The sequence below is a fragment of the Gnatocerus cornutus genome, chromosome 5 (assembly GCF_029298725.1).
Source record: "Gnatocerus cornutus isolate USDA-ARS CGAHR chromosome 5, icGnaCorn1.1, whole genome shotgun sequence".
NCBI classification, from domain to species: Eukaryota; Metazoa; Arthropoda; class Insecta; order Coleoptera; family Tenebrionidae; genus Gnatocerus; species Gnatocerus cornutus.
The window spans coordinates 10,255,107-10,276,688 of NC_142237.1; the positions used below are offsets into that span (position 1 = coordinate 10,255,107).

The following is a 21,582-nucleotide window of genomic DNA, read 5'->3' on the forward strand; positions in this document are numbered from 1 at the left end:
ATGTCCCCAAAATCACCTTCTGAAAATGTAATTCTGTTGATATCTCAGTTATTTGTTGAGGAAATTTGAGCCATATGGACTAATTTTACGCAGAATTTTCGGCTGAGTCCAAAACTACCTTTATTTTTATCGTCTGTCCACAAATAACTAAGTTAGAGGCGGTTGAAATTTTGGGTTGTCGCCAGAGGGCCAAAATTTTGAAGCTCCGGAAACGATTTTGCTCGATATCTCCGGAATTAAGCCAAATATTAAGAAACCCTTTTCGAAATCGTTTTTTTCGCAATTTTTTAGCTAAAAAATCGATCTTTGATAGTTCGAATTCGAAATATAATTTTTTTTAGTATGGACCAAAACTCCCTTTTTATTAATTTTTTTTCGGTGCATTTTAAACAAAACGAATCTGTCCGAAATGATTTATTTTATCTACACAATTAAGTTTGCATTTTGCTCAGGTAATTTAGTCAGTATCCGAAAAGGTGATCTTTTCAAATTAACCTTTTCCAGCGTTCCATTTAAAAGGTGTATCAAATCATCTAGAAATTTAGTTGCGCGAAAATCTCCTTCCATCGTTTGAGCTTTCTTGATTAAATCATTAACACGGTGGGTTTCCTGCTGCAAAAATGTACTTAAATTAAGCTCACGATAGGTGCAGATTTTCTTACCTGTAAACTTTTTTTGATTTGCAAGATTTTCTCATGAATATATTCAGATTCTCGACTTATGTTGTTGGTTTTTTCATAAAGTGGATTATAACGTCGATGTTGATCACCATCTGAAAACTCACGTCTGGACTCTTTTTCCATATTTGTTTTTTTAACATTCAAATCAGTTTTCAAACTATCTGTTTTATCCTCTGATGCAATTTCATGCACGTCACATTGATTATCAGTTAGAATTAATTCCATTAGAAATGGTAAAATGTCATTGTTTTTATAGTGATAATAATTCAAAATGCCATCAAAAATGATGTTTTCTGGACCCTCGGCAAATTTGAAATTCACACCTCTTTGGAGGTCATCAATTTTGATCATTTTCGCATTAAATTCTTTAAACATTGAGTACTGAATCACGCTGAGTAATACTTTACTTTCAATTGTGCAGGGATTTATTAAGCTGATAAGTTGACTTTTTCGTGGAACTTTGTCATCGATATCTACTTCTACGTCTTCTTCAATTGACATCAAATCAAAGTTTATTGTACTTTCGGCTTCTTGTACTGCAATCGTATCATAGAATGATGTTTCATTCCGCTGTGCGGGACGTGAAGGAGTTTTCAAAAGTACATCATTCAGGTTCCATCCAAAGTCATTATCCGGAAATTTATCTCTATACCAAGAACCGTCGTTTCTGTATATTTTCATAACTAGACATTTTACACTGCAACACTAGTCTGAAAAACAATAATTTCTTGGTAGTTAATAATCGACACTTACCTAAATGACCGGTCTAATAAAGGCGACTTTTTGGGGTGTTTTTCATATCAACGTTTATTTGCAACAACAGAACCAATTGTCGAAACCTTGACTGAGAAAATAGAAATGACAATACCTCACAGATTAGATATTTTTAATTGGTTTTAAAATAAATTTATCAATGTTATCTACGAAATCAACTTGTAGTTTATAGGTGAGAATTACTACAATGATAATTACTGATCGGATGGTCTCGTAATCCAAAAATGATGACTGCTAGGAATTCGAGACCCCTATTAGTTACCCGATTTTTTATTCTTATCAAAACATCTACATTTTTGAGTTTTTATTTTGCACTACAATTATTCTTTTGTGACAATTATCTCTTTTATCGTAAATACTAGGAATAGCTACGAAATATTTTTTTCACATTTGGATGTTTAGATAACGATTGTTTTAATGGATCATGTGATATTGATGCGCACCAAATTTAAGTTTATGCAAGTTTGTTTGTATTTGCTACGTAGGACCGATGCAATTAGATGCATTAGACGAGTCAACAAAATTTTGGACTGAAGAAGTGGGAAATTATTTCTTAAATAGAATCTCCTCTTGATTCATTCTGTATTTTAGAATTCGCACAAATTTGTGTTTTAGTTTTTCAATCACATTCTTCATTTTGTTATGAGGAAAGTGTAGATCTTTAAATATTAATTTCTAAAATATGTTTCTTTTGCTCTAGAAGTTTGTAGTTCGGCACGATTAATAAGCATGTTAAAAATAGTAACCATGGCAAATTTCGTTACTGTAGCATTAAAAGTAACAGAATTTTCAATTTTTTCGAACTTCAAAATTTACAATAATAAAAGTAAAGCATTGAAAAGACACAAAAAACACAAAATGTAGATCTAATCTAAGCACCAATAATAAATACAAAATAAAAAAGAGTCCACAGCAAAAAAAAACAAAAAAACTTTTTTTTTTAAATTTTTTATTTGAAAAGTTTTGAGATGAGTTTATAAAGCATCAAATTAGAAGAATTTTTGAAATGTCAACAAAACTTTGGGCTGGAAGGCCTTACACACTTTTCATGTTGGCAGCTCTGTTATCTTATAGAGCGAAAGACAGGTTTGAGAAATTTCTCTGAGAGGCTTGGTCTGATAAAGCAAAACAGGTTTGAGATTCAGATTCAAGAAGTAATTCTGCTTTTGAAATTAGTTTTCACTGTTCCAGTTCAAATCTTGTTTCAAAAATAACAAAGTTATATCTTCATCAAAAGCTATTATTAACTGACTACGTATGACGTATATAGCTGGCAACTAAAATTATTATTAATTAAATTAATATATATAAAATTTTTGTGATTAATTTTAAAACAACGCAACGAGTATGAATACCAAAAAAATTTGTTTTGGGTCCAATTTTATTTTCATTGTTATGTTAGTTGTGCTTAATTCGCTTTTATACCTTGTGTTTTTAGTGTCTTTTTATAAAACTGTACGCTGACGTGTTATGGCTTCCTATTGTTCGTGGCTCAGTTGAAGTCAGTTCAACAAAAGTATCTAGTTTGTTTATGTTATATTTATTTAATTGATGACCTTTAGCCTCGGCAACCATATACCCGACTAGGCGGTTTTACAGAAAAATAGGAATAACTATGAATTCGTATAGTGCCAACAATAGATTAAGCATGAAGTGTATCTGAAAGAAATAATTTATTTTTTTACATCAGGTTCTATATTGTACTACATTTGTTTGATGTTTGTTTACTATGCCAGAAGTTAAAGACGTCAAGAAATCTTGATAAACTTTTAAGTAATTATGGTGAATACGTCATAGGGACTATACCGGACTGGTAAAAAAAGTCGTTAAATTTGCTAACCACACAAAACAACAATTATTTCAATTACAACAAACCAAACTTGTCATTACATTATTATTTATGTTAGTTTAAATACTGTTACACTTCAGTGTGTCATTCCACTTTATTATTTTATGGCATTTTTCATACAATTTGAATTTTAGGAAAGTTACTCAATTCAAATATTTGATCTTCAATCATAAAAAACTGACGAGCTCATGGAATTTTGAAAATGCTTTCAAAATTTACAGGGACAACATTCCAGCATAATTCTTTAGATTATGGTGCATTTTATCCATTTTTCTTTATTTTTTATTCTGCGAGCCTATTTTTATTTTACGCTTATAATTTTATTATTATTTTTATTTTATTCCATGTTCGTATTATATTTTTTTAAGACAAATAATTAAATTAGAAGGAATTGAATTGAATTGAATTTTCGCACAAAACTGCTATAAAATGGTGTTTATTTATGTTTTTTGTTAATTCTTAGATTTTTCAAATTATTTTCTAACATGACGTACAGTATCTTCTCAACATGTACCTACATAATTACAAAAAATAAAAAAAAATGCTAACACAACTCGAAATGTTTAATTTATACGGTTAGAATATTCCTATGTGCGATAACAACTAAACATATTTATTATCTGTATAATGAAAACTTTGTTCAATGTTCCTCCACTATAACGGCCGAAAGTTATTTTTATTATTAACAAAAAATTGCAACCTACACTGAGACTTATTGAATTTTGAATGGCAAATCCAAATCTCAAACAAAATAGAGCATTGGCGCAACATTTGACATCGTTCTCATTATACAGGATGTGTCTAGTAGTTACGTGTTATCGCACAGATAAACATTCTGTGTAAATTAAAGATTTCAAGCGAAAAACTGTGAAATACCAAGCTAATAGTGCACTTCCTTTATTTTTTCCAATTAGTTTGTAGTGGATGTAATATCCACAAAATCGTGTTCAAAATTAATTTGCCAATTCCGTTTGCAATGACAAATATAAGTTTGCAAAAAATAACAACAATTTATACTTTGTCTTAAAAAAAAAATATTATTCTTACATGTCATTTACTTTTATTAACTGTTAACTTCAAGGTTGTAGATTTTGGGGAAATTTTTGGAGAATTGTATTGTTTTTGTGTATTAAAATACTCTTTAATGGAAAACGCAATTTGTCCCAAAGTTTTAATATTTTGACGAATTATGACCTTTTAAGTTACCGACCGGTTCAAAGTACATAGATGCAAAAAATGTTTACTAAATAATTCGCTTAATTAACTAACCAACTTTTTTATTAGTAGTAAATATTATAAAAATTATAAAAATGACCCAGTTTCAATACCAAGAAAATTTTAAACGTAAGAAGACGACGAACATTATATGAGCAAACTCCTCCTTTCCATATGTCCTCCAATAACTGATAGCTCGCAGCACGCGGAGAATCGACGTTTTTTCATTGGTACCATTAAGGTCATTGAATGAGTAATAATTAGTTATAAAAACTCTGTTACATCTACATGGTGGTTCCCCCCGAATCGGAACTACAGCGCCGAGTGTCGCGCCGGTAAATAACCATCACGCTGATGTCCACTTAAAAGAACGTGAAATACAAAACATGCGTCAGTTTGCAGAAATCCTCAAAGTAACAACTTCGCAATGGTCGTCGTAGTACCCACAGAAGACAGAACGTCAGTTCTCGAAAGCAAACCAAAAAAATACGTGGGAAATAACATGAAATTGGACCTAGTTGGAACGAAAAAAAAACAATTTTTGGTAGTTGGAAACAATTGTTGTGTTAACATTAAAGACAATTTATTGTCAATTAAAATTGTGGGTGATAATTGCAAAATTCATGTGATTAGTGGTGGTGGAGAGGTTGTTTACATTGGAAATAACGGATCTGTGCTTCTGGACCACAGCATCGATGAGAAAGTATTGACGTACATCGGAAGCAACGGGAAGGTTTCGTCCAAGAATGGAACCATGCAAAGACATAGCAGTGATGGCGATGTACGGAATTGTGGAAATAAAGTGAAACTTGTCAATTTAGACGGACAGTGCAATGTGTCGATTTCGAGCAGGGCGACCAAAATTTCGGCCAAGAAACTGACAAAGATTGCGTCTTCTTTAAGTCTCCCTAATGTGCAAATCCACATCGCAACTGTTTCCGGCCACTCTACATGAAGCACCACTTTTATGTTCCTATAATTTATGTTGTCTTTACTATTTTAATACTCTTATTTATTTATTTATTGAAACCTCGGAATAATACCTTGTCGTTTATAGAAGAGATAAATTGAAGATACCAACAGTATTAACTTTTTACCTCGTTAAATAAAAAATATTTATAGCAATAAATTACTTTTATTGAAATTTCGTATATACATTTTGATCCAGGATTAATGTGAGGGGCCCAAATTCGGTACAAACTTTTTTTTCCGATCCCCAGTTTCTTCACCATGCGGAGTAAACCCAACGGAGTCTTTCCCAACACTACCACTACTTGTAACTCGTTTTACTTCAACAGGTTCTCCGCGCATTCTGGACTTGTCGAGTACAACTTCTGAAGATTCCCCCGTTAGACTGCTTTTAGAATCTCTTTCGCTCGAACTGCCCTCTGATTTATTTGGAGTACTTTCTGTAGACTTTTCGTTGTCAGACAGTGAGTTGGTACCCGTCGATATAGTTTTTTTGCTGCTTGTGTTCGACTGGCTTGATTGACTTGATACTGACAATGTTGAAAGTGGCGGCGGCATGCCGCATTTGCGGGGGATCATGCCGCTGACTTGTTCCATAGTTTTGAGGGTAAATATGGATCCGAAAACTATGTGCTGAACAACGGGGAATTTACTCAGAACCTGCAATATTAGAAGACGTGTTAAATAGAAGACAACCTCAATTTGGCATGAAAATACCATTACGTCATTTGTTGAAAGTCAATATTATTGAGTTTTTGTGATATCTTGCAACTTACGCAATATCACGCACGTTTTAAAATTTTATTTATGTAGTTACTAAATACCTATCAAATATAAGATAATGAAGATATTAAGTTATAAACAAATTACTTAAATCTACATCAAGTTGTAATTGTGGATAAAACGTTATATTGCATTCGTATTTTAATCAAGTTTTATCGTTGAACTACGTTCTCGCGTTTAAACATTCTTACGTAGATAAAACGTTGTCTAAAACACTTATACAATAAATAACTACATCTTTTTTCCTGCCTTCTGTAATATGACCACTGCGAGCCTGAGTAACAATTAGAGACAAAAAAGAAATAATTCCAAACATAAATGAACGAAAGTAACATAGTGGCAAGCAAAAAATAATATGAAAAAGGTAGTTAAATAAATAAACTAATAAAAAAATATCCAAAAAAATTGACAATTGAGGCGAGTGAGACAAAGTTTACCTCAGCTTTGTACATCTTTATCAACCCTCCATTGATTTTTGTCCATGAAGAAACGCCGCTGATGCTCCACAGCTGATTAGAATGTTCAGCAAAAGGTCCACTTTTGACTGAGTTAATGTACTGAATGCAAGTCAAAAACATGAAATCGTCTCCATAATCATTTAAAATTTGTTGATTCAAAAATCCTGACGGCTCAATAACAGGATGTGCTGAAATCAATCATAAATTTTTGATAACAATGTCAGTAGGCTTACCAAATAATTGGGAGCTGCCCCAAATAAAAGGAACAAATTGGTAGTCATCTAAACTCCAAACGCCATGACTTCCTGCAGGTTCCATTCTGTATGTCTTTTGCAATTTTCTTACTAGATCTAAATATCTAGGGAACACATAACAGCCAGTTGCCACTTTATCGCTTTGTTGAAGTAGGCCGATTTTAAATAAGCAGCATAGGAACATGATGAATGAAATTTCATGGCCAGTTCCATAATCTATTCTTGTTGAGTTTCCAAAAGATTCCACTAAGTAGGAGACAACTTCTGTTACAGCTTTGTAAAGATCATGCCTCAGCACCTCTTGAAGTAACTCAAGGGAATTCTAGAAGACAACAGTTTTAAGAAAAGCTCTTGATGACAATTTCACTTACTTCTTTCATTTTTCCATACCAAGTCCTAAATGCAATGTTACCAAATCTTTGGGGTTGCTGAACTGGTGGAGTCTCATCAATGATAGCATCCAGTTTCTCTATCAAGTTAACCAGTTTGATGATAGTCTCTGAAGGATTATCACTGCCTTGGGAATTACTTCTTCCTTTAACTGCATCATTAATTGCCAAAATAAACCCAAAATATTCCTAAGAACAGTTGTAATTAGGGTAATGATTTAATGTTAGAGACGTATAAGTACGTGGTACGCTTCAGATTTTTCCCATATTTTCATGTCCGCTGGAGTTTTTATTAGTTTTGTTGGAATTTCGTAGATGTGCTCAGGTCCAACTAAAAGACACGTTTTCGAAGGCAAAACTTAAACATTTATACACCCTTACGTGCGGCCGACCCTTCCTTACTTAGTGTCAATTGTGATAACGACATTTTCGCTGGTTTTTCTTATTTATTGTATTTCGGAAAATCTTGCAACATAACCTTGAAAAAGTAAACAAATTGACAGCAGTTTGACAGATTTTTGTCAAATAGCATGTTTTTGTTACTCCACAGATGGCGCTAATTTACAGGAATCTGTAAAAACTGTTTTTGAATTCAACTTTTTTTCATTATCAATTATTGTAAAAAATCAATCAACTCATCACTTTTTGTGTAAATATTATTTATTTAATCTCTAATTTAAATTTTTCTCGATCCAATCGACAAAAGATGTGGTCCTCGTGTACACCCCAGGATATCCAGGAACTGCGCATCGAAAACCATATGAAACGATCCCAATTTGATAAACTCGATAATTTGTTCCTTCGTTAATTTCGTGCATTAATGGTCCGCCTGAATCTCCCCCACAAGCGTCTTTCTCTCCGTTTAGCGAACCAGCACAGAGAATTTTCTCATTTATTGCTGCCACTCTTCCGAAAGAATTTTGGCATACTTGGTTACTTAACACTGGGACGAAAATTTGTTGCAAAGCGGAGCTGGATGGTCCATCTTAAAAAATTGTCAATAGTTTCTTCAATTGCTTAGTTCAGTTCTTAATCACTTACTAAAGCTAATGGACCCCCATCCGGCTAAAGTTGGCGAAAAGTTCAAATAACTCATAGTTCGATATGGTTTATCTATCGGCAAACAAATGGGCCAAACCGTTGCTAAAATTCGATATTAACCACGAAAAGACATTTTCAAAAAACTTACGATTATTCACGGTTTCACCCAATGTAAGAATCGCAATGTCGTTACTAAATTGGGCTGGATTAAAGCTTTCGTGAACTTTTACGTTGCTTATTGATATTGATGATGGTTTAGCCCCATCGTCATCAGAAAACAAGTCGAGGTCTCCAATACGAGCCAAATACCTACAAAAAGTTTGTTTTGTATTTTTATATTTTTTTTATGTTTCGTACAAATCAGTTCGGTTGTACACACAATGCGCCGCTGTTAAAACGTGTTTTTTAGTTATTAAAGATCCTCCACACAACCACTTCGGCTGTTGCGGATTTTTGGAATTTCTGTATCCTAAGGCAACGATCCAAGGAAATTCGCCTAAAACCGTATTAATGCAATTAATCAACATTTGCGCTAAATGAAAACAAAGTGTTATCTGTAGCCTTGAACTTTTGACGTATTTTGGGATTTATTTCATTACCAAGTTTAGCTGGAACACCATTTACTACTCTTGGATGGTTCCAGTTACTGTAGCCACAATTGGGACTTTTCGGCAGTTTTATTTCACCATCAGTTTCGTTTGTAGTTTCATTTTGGATATTTTGTGGTGGACAACAAACTACGGGATTTCTTCCTACATATTCGCAAACGGACGCTCTGAGATAATTACGGACGGTGTTGTTTTGACTTTGCGACATTAACATGTTTAACAAAAATGTACAATTATTGAGATTGGTGCAAATTCCGGCTGTTTCCACTGGCGTTGTACAAGATGTTCCCAAAGAAGCTACAATTAAGTAGTTTTTCTGAATGTATTTTGATAATATTTTGATAATTACCTTGTCCAGCGACATAAGTCATTCCTATATAACACAAAAACAGTGAAATTTTAATTATTTTACTCATTTTTGTTTTCACTTCTCGTATTGTTTGTCTTGTTTGACTGACTATTAATATTGAATTGCGCTTATAAGATTTATCAGAAGTTTTCAATGCATGTTGATAACAGATGACTTTGTTGATGATATTCTTCATGATATTTTATATTATACGTATGAATAGTAAGCAAATTCTTTTGCTTTTTAAGGTGATAGTTCACGAGGGATCTGGGTTAACATGTTAACAATGATTGCAGCAATAAGTTGCAGTAAAATGTACCTTTAATAGACCCAAACACAATAATTTCTTTAATTTCAATTATATACAGAGGTGGTCCACGATAGCTCATTAGATATTTTTTTACAAACTATAGAAATTATGCGAATTAAAAATTTTGCGGAAACTTGCGTATTTTAAGTGGTACATCTGTATATTAATACATTTCTAGATTTACATTCAAACTGAAGGTCATTTTGTGTATAATGTGTCATACCATTTTGCAGATATCTTGATTTATATTCTAGCAATTATATACCAAAAGAGAGAAAACACTTCTGAGCTTCACGCCTGAGCGTTATTATTTTCTAAGATCCGAAGGATCGAGGGAATTTGAAAGCTATGGCCGCGTACTAAATGTCAAATAAGCTTATGGATTATTTATATTTTGTATTTTGAAAATGGATGAAAGAATAAGTAGAGGAAAATTTAGAAAATCTTGGAGTACGTGATTTTCAGAACAGTTTTGGAGATACATACATATTTAGAGAATTATTCCAATATTATTTCTGAGCAATAAAGAGTTGGTTTTTAAATTATAATAAAACTCATCGGTTTTTCTCAAAAATTATTTGCCAGGACCCCAATTCCATTCAGTTTGTAATAACGCGCTATATCATCAACCAATCACGTGCTTCTACTGTGTCACATGACACCCTAATCTTTTGCTTTGGCTTCCTGCACATTGAGAAAAAATGGCGGACGTTTCAGTTGTGGGACAAGGAATTGATATTTCCAAATTAAAGGTAACACTAATTTTAAATTAATTATATATATTAATTGTATAGCAATCGACAATGTCAAGAAACGCACGCATTTCGTAGAAATGGTTGTTTTATCACAAATATTTTTTAAGGTTATGTTTTTTGTATACAACACATTTTTTTGCTTTTTCCAGGTACCTGACTTGAAACGAGAGCTGAAAAGTCGAGGTTTAAACACGAGTGGAAACAAAAACGATTTAATTGAAAGACTGCAAGCTGCTCTCAAGAGTAATGAAAGGGCTAGCAATGAGTCTGTTGACGATCTAGATGAGGATCTATTAAACGTAATATTGGTTTTGTGAGTAGAACTTGTTAATATTTCGCTTTTGTTTTACAGGAAGATGACGATGATGTACATTTAGAAACAACAGAATCTGTTATTAGTGATATTGACACAGCTCTTAATGATTCTCTTCCAACTAAAGGTCAGAAGCGGAAATCTGATGAAAATGGGTCAAGTGAAGAAAAAGATAAACCGGTAAAGAAAGTTGTATTAAACAGAAACACTCCAGTAATCACAGAAAAGAGGATATCTACAGAAAGCAAAGATGGATCAGAAAAAAGCAATGGCACAGATGGTGACAAAAAGGTTGTTAAATTGTCGACGATTTCCGCAAAAGAGGTAAGAAAACATCTTTTTAAACAGTCAACAATTGAAGTTTTGTAGCGCTTGGAAATGAGAGCTAAAAAGTTTGATACTTCACTAAGTAATGATGCAAGAAAACTTGCAAGAGCTGAACGTTTTGGTGGAGGTGGAAATAACGACTCAAATGGGATTCAAACAAAAGTGGTAATATTACTCAATAGTATATTTTCCACATCTAACTTGATTTGCAGGACACCAGTCTTGATGTACTTAAACAAAGAGCAGAGAGATTTGGAGGATCAGTTTCTAAAGTAATGACAAACGTGGATCAACAAGAAAGATTGGAAAAACGAAAAGCACGATTTGGCATTGTGACCGCAGAGGACAAAGCTAAACAACGACAACAAAGATTTAAATAACGTGTAAAATAAGATTTTAAATTGTATTATAGAATTTTATTTAATTTGTTTAATCACATTTTAATAACATCTTTGGTAATTTTTGTGTATGTTTCGTACTTGTTTTGAGAATGTAAGATTTATACAAAAATAAATTGAAACTGGAAGTTCATTTTCGAAGATTTTGAAGGTTGGCAACCAGTAAAGCAGATGTGGCAACAGTTTCACCCGAAACTGCAGCCACTGACACCTAACCTCAAAATTCGTTTTTTTGAAAATGGAAAGTTTGATTTGTCGGACTTGTTTGAAAACTAATTTATCCTTAGCAGAGTGTACGAATATTATCACTCAATGTAACAGTGATGGAATTCTGTTCAAGGATATGTTGGAAACTTTTATGCCTGAAATGGTAAGTTGCCTTTATTTCCTTGAAATTTTGCGAAAACTTTGAGTTTTTAGGACTTGGACTTATCTGCTGGTCAAACATTAATTTGTCTCGATTGTTGCGAGTCGTTAAACAACGCCTACGTTTTCAAAAATGTTTGTTTAAAAACTGAGGAGAAAATTTACAATTATCTTCATCACCACAATATTAAGTTAGGAGAGAGAATTAATTTGACTGAAATTGTTGGTCAGAAAGTCATTGATTTTGATTATCTCCAAACCACTGCTAATGATATTAGATATTCTTCTGGGGAATGTGAAGAGAAGAAGGTCCCAGTACTAGAAATCAGCGATAGGTTTGTATGATAATAATTTTGGGGCATTCTAGTGTAGTACTTATTTTCACAAGGTAGCGACCAAAGTGATGTGGGATTATCAGAGGCAGAAAGTGAGAAAACCGTCAAATATGAACAAAATTCAAGTACTAGAAAAAGTAAAAGGCAAAGAATGTGTAAAAGGTAAACTAAATTCGTCATAGTACATTATTACCATTGTCTGTTTTTCAGTAGTAAGGGAGAATGTGCCTATAATTCGGTAAAACGAAATTACACTTGTGATATGTGCGAGTATAAAGCATATCGCTTGGATTTACTAGAAACCCACAAACAAAAACATAAAAAAAACATGTTGAATGTAAAGGAATACAAGTGCGACCTTTGCATGTACAGCACGTTGCGGAAACGCGCGCTAGACCGACATCTGTTTACTCACAAGGGAAATTCACAACATGCGTGTGACACCTGCAATAAAACATTTGCTGAAAAGTATCAATTGAAATTACATCAGTTGACTCATACAGGAAAAGAGCTTCCTCACAAATGTGAAGAGTGTGGTAAAGGCTATTTGACTAAATCTTATTTGAAACAGCACATGGAAACTCAACATTTAGCCAAAAAGAAGAGCTTCTGCTTGGAATGTAGTTCAGAAAAGTGTGACCATGCTTTCAATAGATGTTATAAATGCAACATGTGTGATTCCAGTTTTAGTGATAAAAGAGGGTTGGATGCGCACAAATTTACACACACTGGAGGCGAATTTCCCTTCAAGTGCTTGCATTGTAGTTTCAGTACTGCTTGGAAGGGCAACTTGAAGAAACATTTGAAAAAAAAGCATTAGGTAGTTTTATCTTAATTTTTATTAAACATTGGTGAAACTGTCATGGGATACTTATTTAATTTTCAAACCTTAAATTAAGAATTTGAGTTGCTTCTACGTCTTAAATTGTTTCTGGTGTGGTATTGATTTATTATGACATTTCTTGTATTAAAAATTTCTTCATGGTGTGGTTTTACGCTGATCGGAATTTTGTTCTTATTTTCTTTTTTGTTGTTTGGAACTGCGTTTTGTTGTCTGGTGTCAAGTACCAGCCGTATTGTAAAGAAGTAAATTAGTTCGACAACAGAAACGAAGCTGAATCCGATAAAAAGTCCAAGGAGGCCTCCATAAAACGCTGAAATAAACATTTGTATTATTCAAGTAATGCTACTAAGGAATAAACTGTTGTTATTTACTTTGTTGTTATTTACCCAATAAAAAGGTTAATTACATTACGTAACAAGTTTTTCTCTCTGCATAGTTGTAACGAAAAATTTGTGTGAGCTAATTTCGTATCTGAAAGCCAATTGATTAATTTTAATTGTTTAACTTAAATTTTAACACAGAAAAATGTGTTTATACACTCCCAAAACTAGGTATTTGTGTTCACAAATTTTATCGACTACATTATATTACGAATCTTATAATTTACAAAGGTAAGACATTCCAACAGACATAGAACATTCACAAAAACGTTCAATACGTTTATATGTAATTTGCGATTTTTGAGCAGGTGAAAATGACTAGTCCCATAATACGTTTTTATTGACGTCACATTATGAATTTGTGTGTAGTAAGAACCTTTAAACCTTGATTTGTTTTCCTCATTTGGTTTATTTAATTTAAATTAATCAAAAAGAAGAATATTAAAATGAAACCAAATTTTGTCTAACCCGGCGCATCCACCATTTAAAAAAAATACTTTTTTTACTGCTCAGTCTATATCATGTGATCCACAAAATTTTTATTTAGGGCAACTTAAAAACTTAAAAATTCCTACGAGTTACGTTATTACACAGAGATGTAATAATTTATTACTTCCTATAAATTAATAAATTGCTCTGGTGAATATCAATTTGAAATTATGATCTTTTATAAAGTTTTTTGATATTTGTAATACTAAGAGTTGGTTTACAGAAGTTGAATCATTAATTTAGATCATGTTAAAGTGACGTGATCGTTTTTCCACCAACCAAATGTCAGCAGTCATCAAATTAGTTGCGAGATTAACTTATTTTGAATTAAATTATTGTGTAATCCGAATCCGGCTCCAACTCTATACAATCATTTACTTGTAATCTAGCTGAATCCTTCAAAAATCAACAATTTTTTTGTGAATTTTTTTAACTGTAAGAAAATTAATTCTACATTTATATATCAGATTTATTAATAATTGAACGTGTTAGTTGAGACAGAAACTGCGAGAGCATTTAGAATACGGGGATGAATTGTTTTCAATGTCTCTTATGACATGATAGAGCGTTGCTTGTGTGAAGACTGTGACAAACGTAATTATTTCATTTTACACGGTATTCTGATGATCTCAATTTCTCAAAAACAGGCTCAAGGGGGTGGTTTCACAAACGACTAATAACAATGACTGTCTGCTATCTGCCGAACGACAATAGAAGCTTATCTAGCAGTTTCACACACAATAGTATCAATGTTAGTTAAATTTAATCAGATATTGCGGGAATTAGTCATTACGGCCAATTTCGGTAATTTGAAAATTAGTTGGGCATTTCTAGGTGTTTACCGACCGGGAAATAAATATGCCGACTTTTAAAAAGTATTTTTTTGGATATCTTCGTGAGTCTTACCTAGTAAAGTATGCCAGCTGAACGCAACATCTCTTCGGTTTTTTGTGGCCACCAAGTCGTTGAAATATACTCGTACAACACTTTGATGTTTAATTACAATATTACCGCTGAAACATTTGGGAAATTATTTTTAAACTTTCCACTGAAGTGGCTGTCATACAATAAATTTTGTTGATTAGTGGTATATTCTCTTGTGAAGTCTCCAGAAGACGATTCCGCCGTATAATCAACATAATCGCAATCAGGCAAGCAGTGACTACACAAATGCTCCTCCATATCCCAATCGTGGTCAATTTGAGCGGATGTTGGGTCAAACCCAGGCGTGGTACTCATTATGATGTCTAAAAAACGATTTTATTGTGGTTTTTGAATAATTTTACAACTTACGTCTGTGTTCTCTTAAGCAACTAATGTCTCTTAAGTTGCAAATGCGAGTCTTTGGATATGTGCCTGATTCGTGGTGGTAGTAAAATGGAATGCAATTACATAATTTTTTCGTTAAATTCATTTTGCACTCGACCATACAATTGTGGAAGTTATATTCAACGAAATTGTGTAATTGTGATTCGTTATTAAAAAGACACTTTCGTTGATCTACTGGTAAATTAAGAATAGCTGGACTAGAGTACGTTATTATGGGGGTGATACCAATTAACTGGTTAATTTTTTTCTCAGTCAACATGGTTTCCATGCTCCAATCAGGAAAATCGTAAGCATTGTGGATAATAATTCTATGTCCAACAGCAGCTATTGGAGTAGCAAAATAATCTTCTGGTTGGCTGTTCACTAACATTTCTAGTGCTGTTAAGTAACCACAAGCTGAGACTCTCCGTGGATAAGTGGGGACTTTATTGGCTAAAACTCTAAGACAACTTAAAAACGAAATCTTACAAATTTAAATACCCTCCAAAGGTGTGATTCTTGAGTGCAAGGTAATTGAAGGTACAACAGTAGCCCTCTGTGGTTCTTATCGGCTCAAAGATACTCTCACATCTTTTTTCTTCACCTTTCCATTTACACCTTTGCAACAAATCATTGCATCTTGGAGCAATAGTTTCCATAACTCGGTCAATTGTAAGATCATTATTTTCTAAGATATTCTGCAAACGGGTGTAGTTTCTATAAGGAATGTTTTCGTTGTTATTGAAGATTAGTTGAGCAAGAAGACGAAAATCTTCAGCTACCTCTTCCAAGGGTACTTTATATGGAATATCTCTGAAATATTGGTAACATTAAGAGATTTTCCGCGCAATTAGATATCTACATGTTTTTAACCAAAGTCTCTACTTTTGTCTTCGAGATTTTGTTGAAACTACAAACTGTAACAGCCGGAAAAGGATAATTCCAAATTGGATAATGTGTAGAATCTGTCACCAAAATCGTCGGATTATCCTGAAAATTCAACCAAGCTATGCAAAGCAAAGAAATTGCAGCCACTAGAGAGATTAAAACTGTGGTGATCCAAAATACCCTAAAAATCCACCAAAACGTTTAGTTTGAGTTTTTACTAATTTTTATAATTTTTACCTCTCCAAAAGAATCCGTTTTGGCAAAACAATGAAACGATATCCATGTAACGCAGTGTTTAGACAAAATTGCTTGCCTTCGTACTTTAACATATCCCATAGTGTATACTTTGGTTTAACTTTTTTCTGGGTGTCCATTGTTTAGCTCGAGTATGAGTCGTGTTCTGTTTTATTTATTGCCATGTAATTTCTTGTTATAGCCGGATTTCGTCCGGAAAAATTGATTAAAAGTTGCTGAGTTTCCGGTGTTGTGACTACACGATATGTAGACAAAATAATAAAAAATGACTTGTATATTATGTTTATTTATTCATTAAATTTATTTCGTTTTTTTTGTGATTATTGAAAGAATGGCGATTAATAAACATAAACAATTGGTGGGCGATGTGGTGATTTTCCAGGATTTATTGATACGACTTTATTTACACAAGTCATTAACAACAGTTATTTTAACTTATCGTTAGAGCAGTCGGTCTGCAAGAATGAAAAAACTGGTAATGGACATTGAAGAAGTTTTCCTCATTTATCATTATCACCATTAATTAAAATTCTTAATTAAATTTCTTGTAACCACTAACAATAAGTTTTGCTGATTTCTTCCTGTAGATATTTATTTTGGTTTTGGTTTTTATGCTATGATTAATTATGTAAAATACAAATTATTTCTTTCTAGGATTGAGGAAATAATATTAAATATTTTCTATTTTTTTTTTGTTGGTATGATGGTCAAACATACAGGTGGGTGTACTTGAATGCTCGCTCTGAGATGGTTTTTGGAGGCCACAATGTTCCACATTTATTATAATATTCATGTTACAAACAATTTGAATTGACCAATCACAGAGCTTCTGCGTGCAATATAAGGAAAACTATTTACACGTAACTTAGCAACAGAATATTATATGGTGCTTCTAACAACTAAAAAACTTCTTGATATTTGATGTAGAATTCCTTTTTAAATAGGAAGTGCGGGCGTTTTGGAACACCTGTATAACATATCTACAAATGAAGGACTCGTTCGATTTTTTGTCAGCAATTTTCTCTCGCTTCTTTCATTACTTTTTTCGGCCAATTTTCTAATTAGTCCCCTATTATTCTCTCACTACAAACACTACAAGTGCTTTTTAGCGGTGAGTTTGAGGTCGACATTATCATGGAAATGCCAGTAATGCGGGAAAGTATATTCTATTTCAGAATAATTGACGTCTCAGTGTGCCTTATTGAAAACTCAAATTTATGTTAAAAGCATTGTCAAGTTTAGTGATTTTAAATACACTTTCATACAAACTAAAATGTAAACTATTGACAAATTTCTACTTTTCTCTGAAGTTGCAACAATTTCTTCTTAAAAATGTATCAAGAGGAATTAAAATTTTCTCGGCTCTTGACATGCCGAAGGAGAATTTCTTTTCAAGGACTTCCAGCGTAGTTTGAGAACTGCTTAGAAGGACAATTTAAGGAAGCATTATTTAAAAAAACGTTTTACAAGTGATAATTTTATTGAATTTTAATTAGTTATTTTTTATTCCAAACATTAAATTAAGAATTAGAGTTGCTTCTACGCCGTAAGTTGTGCCTGTTGTGATACTGATTCAATATTAGATTTTTCGGATTTGAAATTTCTTCCTGGTGTGGTTTTACATTAATTGGGACTTTATTCTTAGTTTCTGTCTTTTTGTGTGAAACTTCATTATGTTGTTTAGTGTCGAGTACGAGCCGAATTGTAAAAAAATAAATTAATTCCACTACAGAAACGAAGCTGAATCCGATAAAAAGTCCTAGAAGACCTCCATAAAATGCTGTAATAAATTCATTAGTCTTTTATGCTATAGGTTTTTAGAGGTTCTGTGGATAATTAATTCTTTCAGAATGATATTGCAACTTCCTCGCGAATCTTAAATTCTGTCCATGAAGACAATAAATAACAAGAGAGTTTTGTACAGTTCTCCAAAGTACGAGAAAATCATTTCAGATTTTGTCGAGGAATTGATTTAAATTAAGTGCGGGCGATACATACAGACTGTCCCAGAACTCTCCCACTTTCTTTTAATGGAAAATTTTCTCTCAAAATCTGAAGAATTTATAGTATTCAAGATACAAGCATTTTATGTTGACTAATCACAGCTCAGATTTTGATGCAGAATTGGTAAGTGTGAGCGTTCTGGGTCATTCTGTTACGAAAGTTACCCAGTAAAGTGTGCCAACTGAAGGCAACATCTCTTCTATTTTTTGTGGCCACCAAGTCGTTGAAATATACTCGTACAACACTTTGATGTTCGATGACGATGTTTCCGCTGAAACAGAACGAATAGAATGCGCTTGAACTAATTTTTTTATTTAAAATTGAATGTCTACTAGTGGTTTCTTTTATCTTTTTGTCTTACAACAAATTCTGTTGATTACTGGAAAATTTTCTTGTAAACACCCCAGAAGACGATTCCGCCGTGTAATCAACATAATCGCAATCCGACATGCAATGACTACACAAGTGCTCCTCGATTTCCCAATTGTGGTCAATTTGAGCGGAAGATGGATCAAATCCAGGCGTGGTACTCATTATGATGTCTAAAAAACGAATTTATTGTGATTTTTGAATTATTTATCAACTTACGTCTGTGTTCTCTTAAGCAACTAATATCTCTTAAGTTGCAAATGCGGGTCTTCGGATATGTGCCTGATTCGTGGTGGTAGTAAAACTGAATGCAATTACATAATTTCTTCGTTAAATTCATTTTACACTCAACCATGCAATTGTGGAAATTATATTGAGCGAAATTGTGTAAATATGACTCGTTGTTAAAGAGACATTTTCGTTTATACTGCGCTAAATTAAAAATGCTCGGAGTTGAGTATGTTATTGTGGGGGTGACACCAATCAAATGGTTGATTTTTCTCTCAGTTAACATAGTTTCCATGCTCCAATCTGGAAAGTCAAAGGAACTGTGGATAAGAATACTACGTCCAACTGCTGCTATATGGGTGGCAAAATAATCTTCCGGTTGGCTGTTCACTAACACTTCCAGTGCTGTTAAGTAACCACAAGCTGATACTCTTCGTGGATACGTGGGGACTTTATTAGCTAAAACTCTAAGACAACTTAAGAATGAAATTTTATGAATTTTAATACCCTCCAAAGGTGTGATTTCTTAATGCAAGGTAATTAAAGGAGCAACAGAAACCCTCTGTGGTTTTTATCGGCTCGAAAATGCTTTCACATCTTTTTTCTTCTCCTTTCCATTTACACCTTTGCAGCATGTCATTGCATTTTGGGGTAATAGTTTCCATAACCCGTTCAATTGTAAGGTCATTGGTATCTAAGATGTCTTGCAGACGAGTGTAGTTTCTTAAAGGGATGTTTTCGTTGCTGTTGTAGATCAGTTGAACTAGAAGACGAAAGTCTTCAATTACCTCCTCCAAAGGCACCTTATATGGGATGTCTCTAAAATTTCGCCAACAAATTAAAAAATTGTTACTAAAATAATTAGAATCTACAAGTTTTTAACCAAAGTTTCTACTTTTGTCTTCGAGATTTTGTTGAAATCGCAAATTGTTATAGCGGGGAAAGGATAATTCCATATGGGATAGTGCGTAGAGTCTGTCACTAAAATCGTCGGATTTTCCTGGAAATTTATATAAGCCAAACAAAGCAGAGAAACTGCAGCCGCTAGAGACAATAAAACGATGATGATCCAAAATACCCTAAAACCCAACAAATTGTTACATTTTCGTACATTTTTCATATTCTCACCTCTCTAATAGAATTCTTTTTGGTAAAACAATGAAACGATACCCATGTAAAGCAGTGTATAGACAAAACTGCTTTGCTTCGTATTTTAACATATCCCATAGCGTGTAATTTTTTTTTGATTTCTTTTTGGTGTACATTTCGTACGAATGTTGACCGTGTTCTGTCCGATTTATTGGCGTGTAATTTCTTCTTATAGCGCTTTCGTCCGGAAAAATTGATTAAAAGCTGTCGGGTTTCCGGTATTGTATGTACATATTATGTTTATTTATTCATTGAATTTATTATTGTTCATTTTCTGTGACTGTTGTTGGTTAAAACGAACGAAAACAAGTTGGACTACCTATTTAAATCTCAACTAATTTTTATATTTCTACTAACTGCAGCGTGGCGCGAGTTCATGTTCATATAAATTCTAATCTAAGTAGGTACATACATGTAATTTATTATTAATGAACTAATTTTAGCAGTTAGTTTCTTTATATTTATTTTTGTTTTTATGTTACGACCCCATAAAACACGTGTCGAAATAATGAATATTATCGTGAATGAATAATGAATTATCGTCTTTTCTTTTTGACTATTCAAATTGTCAAATGGTCAATTGATGTGTAATTTACGAAGCAAGGATTCGTCAATATTTTTGATTAGCAACTTTGATCTCTCTTCTTTCATTTCTTTTATCGACAAAGTTTGAACTAAGCCCTATTATTCTCAAGTCAACTTTAGAATGTTCTTTGGCGGTGTGTTTGAGGTCGATAACATTATGGAAATGCCAGTCATGTGGGAAAGATATTTGCGGTATTTTTAAAGACTTTTTTCTAAAAGTTTATTAAGGAGAAGAATTTGCGGATATCCGAAAGGAAAATACTATTATATTCAACCGTTTAAGTATAATATTTCACTTTTTTAAAATGATTTAAATTGATTTCTGTTGAAGTCTATTTTCAATTTGTGTCATCAATTCTTTTTAGAACGGTTTTTTTAGATTTTGCCCTCAAATACCAAAAATGCGATTGTCGATTTTATGCGAATTCGAAAATTTGATTTCGTCGAATGAAACTTCACGACTAAAATCAAACTACCTCAAAATTCGCTATCTCGTTAACTTTTGCATTAAACTTGCGTTATAACTCATTTTACCCAGAATTTTCCGCAGATTCCAAATCTGAGACTGAAATTTAGATCCGACAACAAATAACTGAGTTATGGCCGATCAAAGTTTCGGATAGTGATTGAAAATCACCTCAAAAAAACCTCTTCAAAGCAGTTTTTGGTCGATGCCTCGTCTATTTATTAAGCAAACCTAACCTATTTGGACTCATTTAACGCAGAATGTCACGCTGATTCCAAAGCCAGAAGATTTTTTAATTTTCGTCAACAAATAACTGAGTTTGTTAATAGCCGTTTGAATTTTTGGGTTGTCGCCAGAGGGCCAAATTTTTAAAGGTTCAAAACAATTCGTGCTTAATATCTCGGAAACTACGAGAGATATTAAGAAACACTTTGTGCCATCGTT

General features: G+C 33.0%; 8 protein-coding genes across 11 annotated transcripts; 3 read left to right on the top strand and 5 right to left on the bottom strand.

The window, feature by feature from the left end:
• Positions 1 to 399: 399 nt before the first annotated feature.
• On the bottom strand, positions 400 to 1,561 carry LOC148174323 (uncharacterized). 3 transcript variants are annotated; one of them, XM_088037012.1, is made up of 3 exons: positions 1,434 to 1,561; positions 663 to 1,390; positions 400 to 609 (listed from the first exon to the last, which is right to left on the bottom strand). In XM_088037012.1, exons 2-3 carry the CDS (start codon positions 1,359 to 1,361, stop codon positions 424 to 426), a joined length of 885 nt encoding a protein of 294 aa, XP_087893138.1. In that variant the 5' UTR covers positions 1,362 to 1,390; positions 1,434 to 1,561; the 3' UTR covers positions 400 to 423. The 3 variants fall into 3 exon arrangements, with proteins under 3 accessions (XP_087893138.1, XP_087893136.1, XP_087893135.1); XM_088037010.1 differs by having other exon boundaries at positions 400 to 612; positions 663 to 1,377; positions 1,434 to 1,559; XM_088037009.1 differs by having other exon boundaries at positions 400 to 612; positions 1,434 to 1,559.
• A 3,238-nt stretch (positions 1,562 to 4,799) lies between these two features.
• pirk (poor Imd response upon knock-in) lies at positions 4,800 to 5,711 on the top strand. Its single transcript, XM_088036736.1, has one exon. It carries the CDS (start codon positions 4,946 to 4,948, stop codon positions 5,471 to 5,473), a length of 528 nt encoding a protein of 175 aa, XP_087892862.1. The 5' UTR covers positions 4,800 to 4,945; the 3' UTR covers positions 5,474 to 5,711.
• Ptpa (Phosphotyrosyl phosphatase activator) lies at positions 5,634 to 7,892 on the bottom strand. The gene is made up of 6 exons (XM_088036733.1): positions 7,753 to 7,892; positions 7,614 to 7,702; positions 7,354 to 7,560; positions 6,962 to 7,304; positions 6,708 to 6,916; positions 5,634 to 6,147 (listed from the first exon to the last, which is right to left on the bottom strand). Exons 1-6 carry the CDS (start codon positions 7,796 to 7,798, stop codon positions 5,689 to 5,691), a joined length of 1,353 nt encoding a protein of 450 aa, XP_087892859.1. The 5' UTR covers positions 7,799 to 7,892; the 3' UTR covers positions 5,634 to 5,688.
• A 117-nt stretch (positions 7,893 to 8,009) lies between these two features.
• Positions 8,010 to 9,515, bottom strand: LOC148174326 (venom protease-like). Its single transcript, XM_088036734.1, has 6 exons — positions 9,370 to 9,515; positions 9,012 to 9,317; positions 8,770 to 8,908; positions 8,561 to 8,721; positions 8,413 to 8,514; positions 8,010 to 8,356 (listed from the first exon to the last, which is right to left on the bottom strand). The coding sequence occupies exons 1-6, from the start codon at positions 9,434 to 9,436 to the stop codon at positions 8,043 to 8,045; spliced, it is 1,089 nt and encodes a 362-aa protein (XP_087892860.1). The 5' UTR covers positions 9,437 to 9,515; the 3' UTR covers positions 8,010 to 8,042.
• Positions 9,516 to 10,342: 827 nt separating this feature from the next.
• Positions 10,343 to 11,605, top strand: LOC148174327 (SAP domain-containing ribonucleoprotein). The gene is made up of 5 exons (XM_088037965.1): positions 10,343 to 10,431; positions 10,584 to 10,733; positions 10,787 to 11,071; positions 11,117 to 11,239; positions 11,287 to 11,605. Exons 1-5 carry the CDS (start codon positions 10,381 to 10,383, stop codon positions 11,452 to 11,454), a joined length of 777 nt encoding a protein of 258 aa, XP_087894091.1. The 5' UTR covers positions 10,343 to 10,380; the 3' UTR covers positions 11,455 to 11,605.
• Positions 11,606 to 11,620: 15 nt separating this feature from the next.
• On the top strand, positions 11,621 to 13,034 carry LOC148174328 (uncharacterized). 2 transcript variants are annotated; one of them, XM_088037963.1, is made up of 4 exons: positions 11,621 to 11,842; positions 11,893 to 12,173; positions 12,231 to 12,335; positions 12,384 to 13,034. In XM_088037963.1, exons 1-4 carry the CDS (start codon positions 11,711 to 11,713, stop codon positions 12,991 to 12,993), a joined length of 1,128 nt encoding a protein of 375 aa, XP_087894089.1. In that variant the 5' UTR covers positions 11,621 to 11,710; the 3' UTR covers positions 12,994 to 13,034. The 2 variants fall into 2 exon arrangements, with proteins under 2 accessions (XP_087894089.1, XP_087894090.1); XM_088037964.1 differs by having other exon boundaries at positions 12,387 to 13,034.
• A 1,851-nt stretch (positions 13,035 to 14,885) lies between these two features.
• Positions 14,886 to 15,585, bottom strand: LOC148174329 (sodium channel protein Nach-like). Its single transcript, XM_088036808.1, has 2 exons — positions 15,180 to 15,585; positions 14,886 to 15,133 (listed from the first exon to the last, which is right to left on the bottom strand). Exons 1-2 carry the CDS (start codon positions 15,583 to 15,585, stop codon positions 14,886 to 14,888), a joined length of 654 nt encoding a protein of 217 aa, XP_087892934.1.
• Positions 15,586 to 18,739: 3,154 nt separating this feature from the next.
• Positions 18,740 to 20,158, bottom strand: LOC148174330 (sodium channel protein Nach-like). The gene is made up of 4 exons (XM_088036809.1): positions 20,067 to 20,158; positions 19,811 to 20,017; positions 19,446 to 19,757; positions 18,740 to 19,405 (listed from the first exon to the last, which is right to left on the bottom strand). Exons 1-4 carry the CDS (start codon positions 20,156 to 20,158, stop codon positions 18,853 to 18,855), a joined length of 1,164 nt encoding a protein of 387 aa, XP_087892935.1. The 3' UTR covers positions 18,740 to 18,852.
• Positions 20,159 to 21,582: the final 1,424 nt, after the last annotated feature.

Bases quoted from the DNA above. Each gene is read 5' to 3' on its own strand.
- LOC148174327 (XM_088037965.1), top strand. From the start codon at position 10,381: ATGGCGGACGTTTCAGTTGTGGGACAAGGAATTGATATTTCCAAATTA. The intron at 11,072-11,116 runs GTAAGAAAACAT...GAAGTTTTGTAG, and splicing joins CGACGATTTCCGCAAAAGAG to CGCTTGGAAATGAGAGCTAA. The intron at 11,240-11,286 runs GTAATATTACTC...CTTGATTTGCAG, and splicing joins ATGGGATTCAAACAAAAGTG to GACACCAGTCTTGATGTACT.
- Ptpa (XM_088036733.1), bottom strand. From the start codon at position 7,798: ATGTCGTTATCACAATTGACACTAAGTAAGGAAGGGTCGGCCGCAC. The intron at 7,703-7,752 runs GTAAGGGTGTAT...CGTGTCTTTTAG, and splicing joins TAAGGAAGGGTCGGCCGCAC to TTGGACCTGAGCACATCTAC. The intron at 6,917-6,961 runs GTAAGCCTACTG...GATTGATTTCAG, and splicing joins GGGCAGCTCCCAATTATTTG to CACATCCTGTTATTGAGCCG.
- LOC148174330 (XM_088036809.1), bottom strand. From the start codon at position 20,158: ATGTTAAAATACGAAGCAAAGCAGTTTTGTCTATACACTGCTTTACAT. The intron at 20,018-20,066 runs GTGAGAATATGA...GTTGGGTTTTAG, and splicing joins AAAAGAATTCTATTAGAGAG to GGTATTTTGGATCATCATCG. The intron at 19,406-19,445 runs GTATTAAAATTC...AAGTTGTCTTAG, and splicing joins AGAAATCACACCTTTGGAGG to AGTTTTAGCTAATAAAGTCC.
- LOC148174329 (XM_088036808.1), bottom strand. From the start codon at position 15,585: ATGTTAGTGAACAGCCAACCAGAAGATTATTTTGCTACTCCAATAGCT. The intron at 15,134-15,179 runs GTAAGTTGTAAA...ATCGTTTTTTAG, and splicing joins TTGCTTAAGAGAACACAGAC to ACATCATAATGAGTACCACG.
- LOC148174326 (XM_088036734.1), bottom strand. From the start codon at position 9,436: ATGAGTAAAATAATTAAAATTTCACTGTTTTTGTGTTATATAGGAATG. The intron at 8,722-8,769 runs GTACGAAACATA...AACTTTTTGTAG, and splicing joins GTGTACAACCGAACTGATTT to GTATTTGGCTCGTATTGGAG. The intron at 8,357-8,412 runs GTAAGTGATTAA...CAATTTTTTAAG, and splicing joins ATGGGGGTCCATTAGCTTTA to ATGGACCATCCAGCTCCGCT.
- pirk (XM_088036736.1), top strand. From the start codon at position 4,946: ATGGTCGTCGTAGTACCCACAGAAGACAGAACGTCAGTTCTCGAAAGC.
- LOC148174328 (XM_088037963.1), top strand. From the start codon at position 11,711: ATGGAAAGTTTGATTTGTCGGACTTGTTTGAAAACTAATTTATCCTTA. The intron at 12,174-12,230 runs GTTTGTATGATA...TTCACAAGGTAG, and splicing joins GTACTAGAAATCAGCGATAG to CGACCAAAGTGATGTGGGAT. The intron at 12,336-12,383 runs GTAAACTAAATT...TCTGTTTTTCAG, and splicing joins AGGCAAAGAATGTGTAAAAG to TAGTAAGGGAGAATGTGCCT.
- LOC148174323 (XM_088037010.1), bottom strand. From the start codon at position 1,361: ATGAAAATATACAGAAACGACGGTTCTTGGTATAGAGATAAATTTCCG. The intron at 613-662 runs GTAAGAAAATCT...ACATTTTTGCAG, and splicing joins AAATCAAAAAAAGTTTACAG to CAGGAAACCCACCGTGTTAA.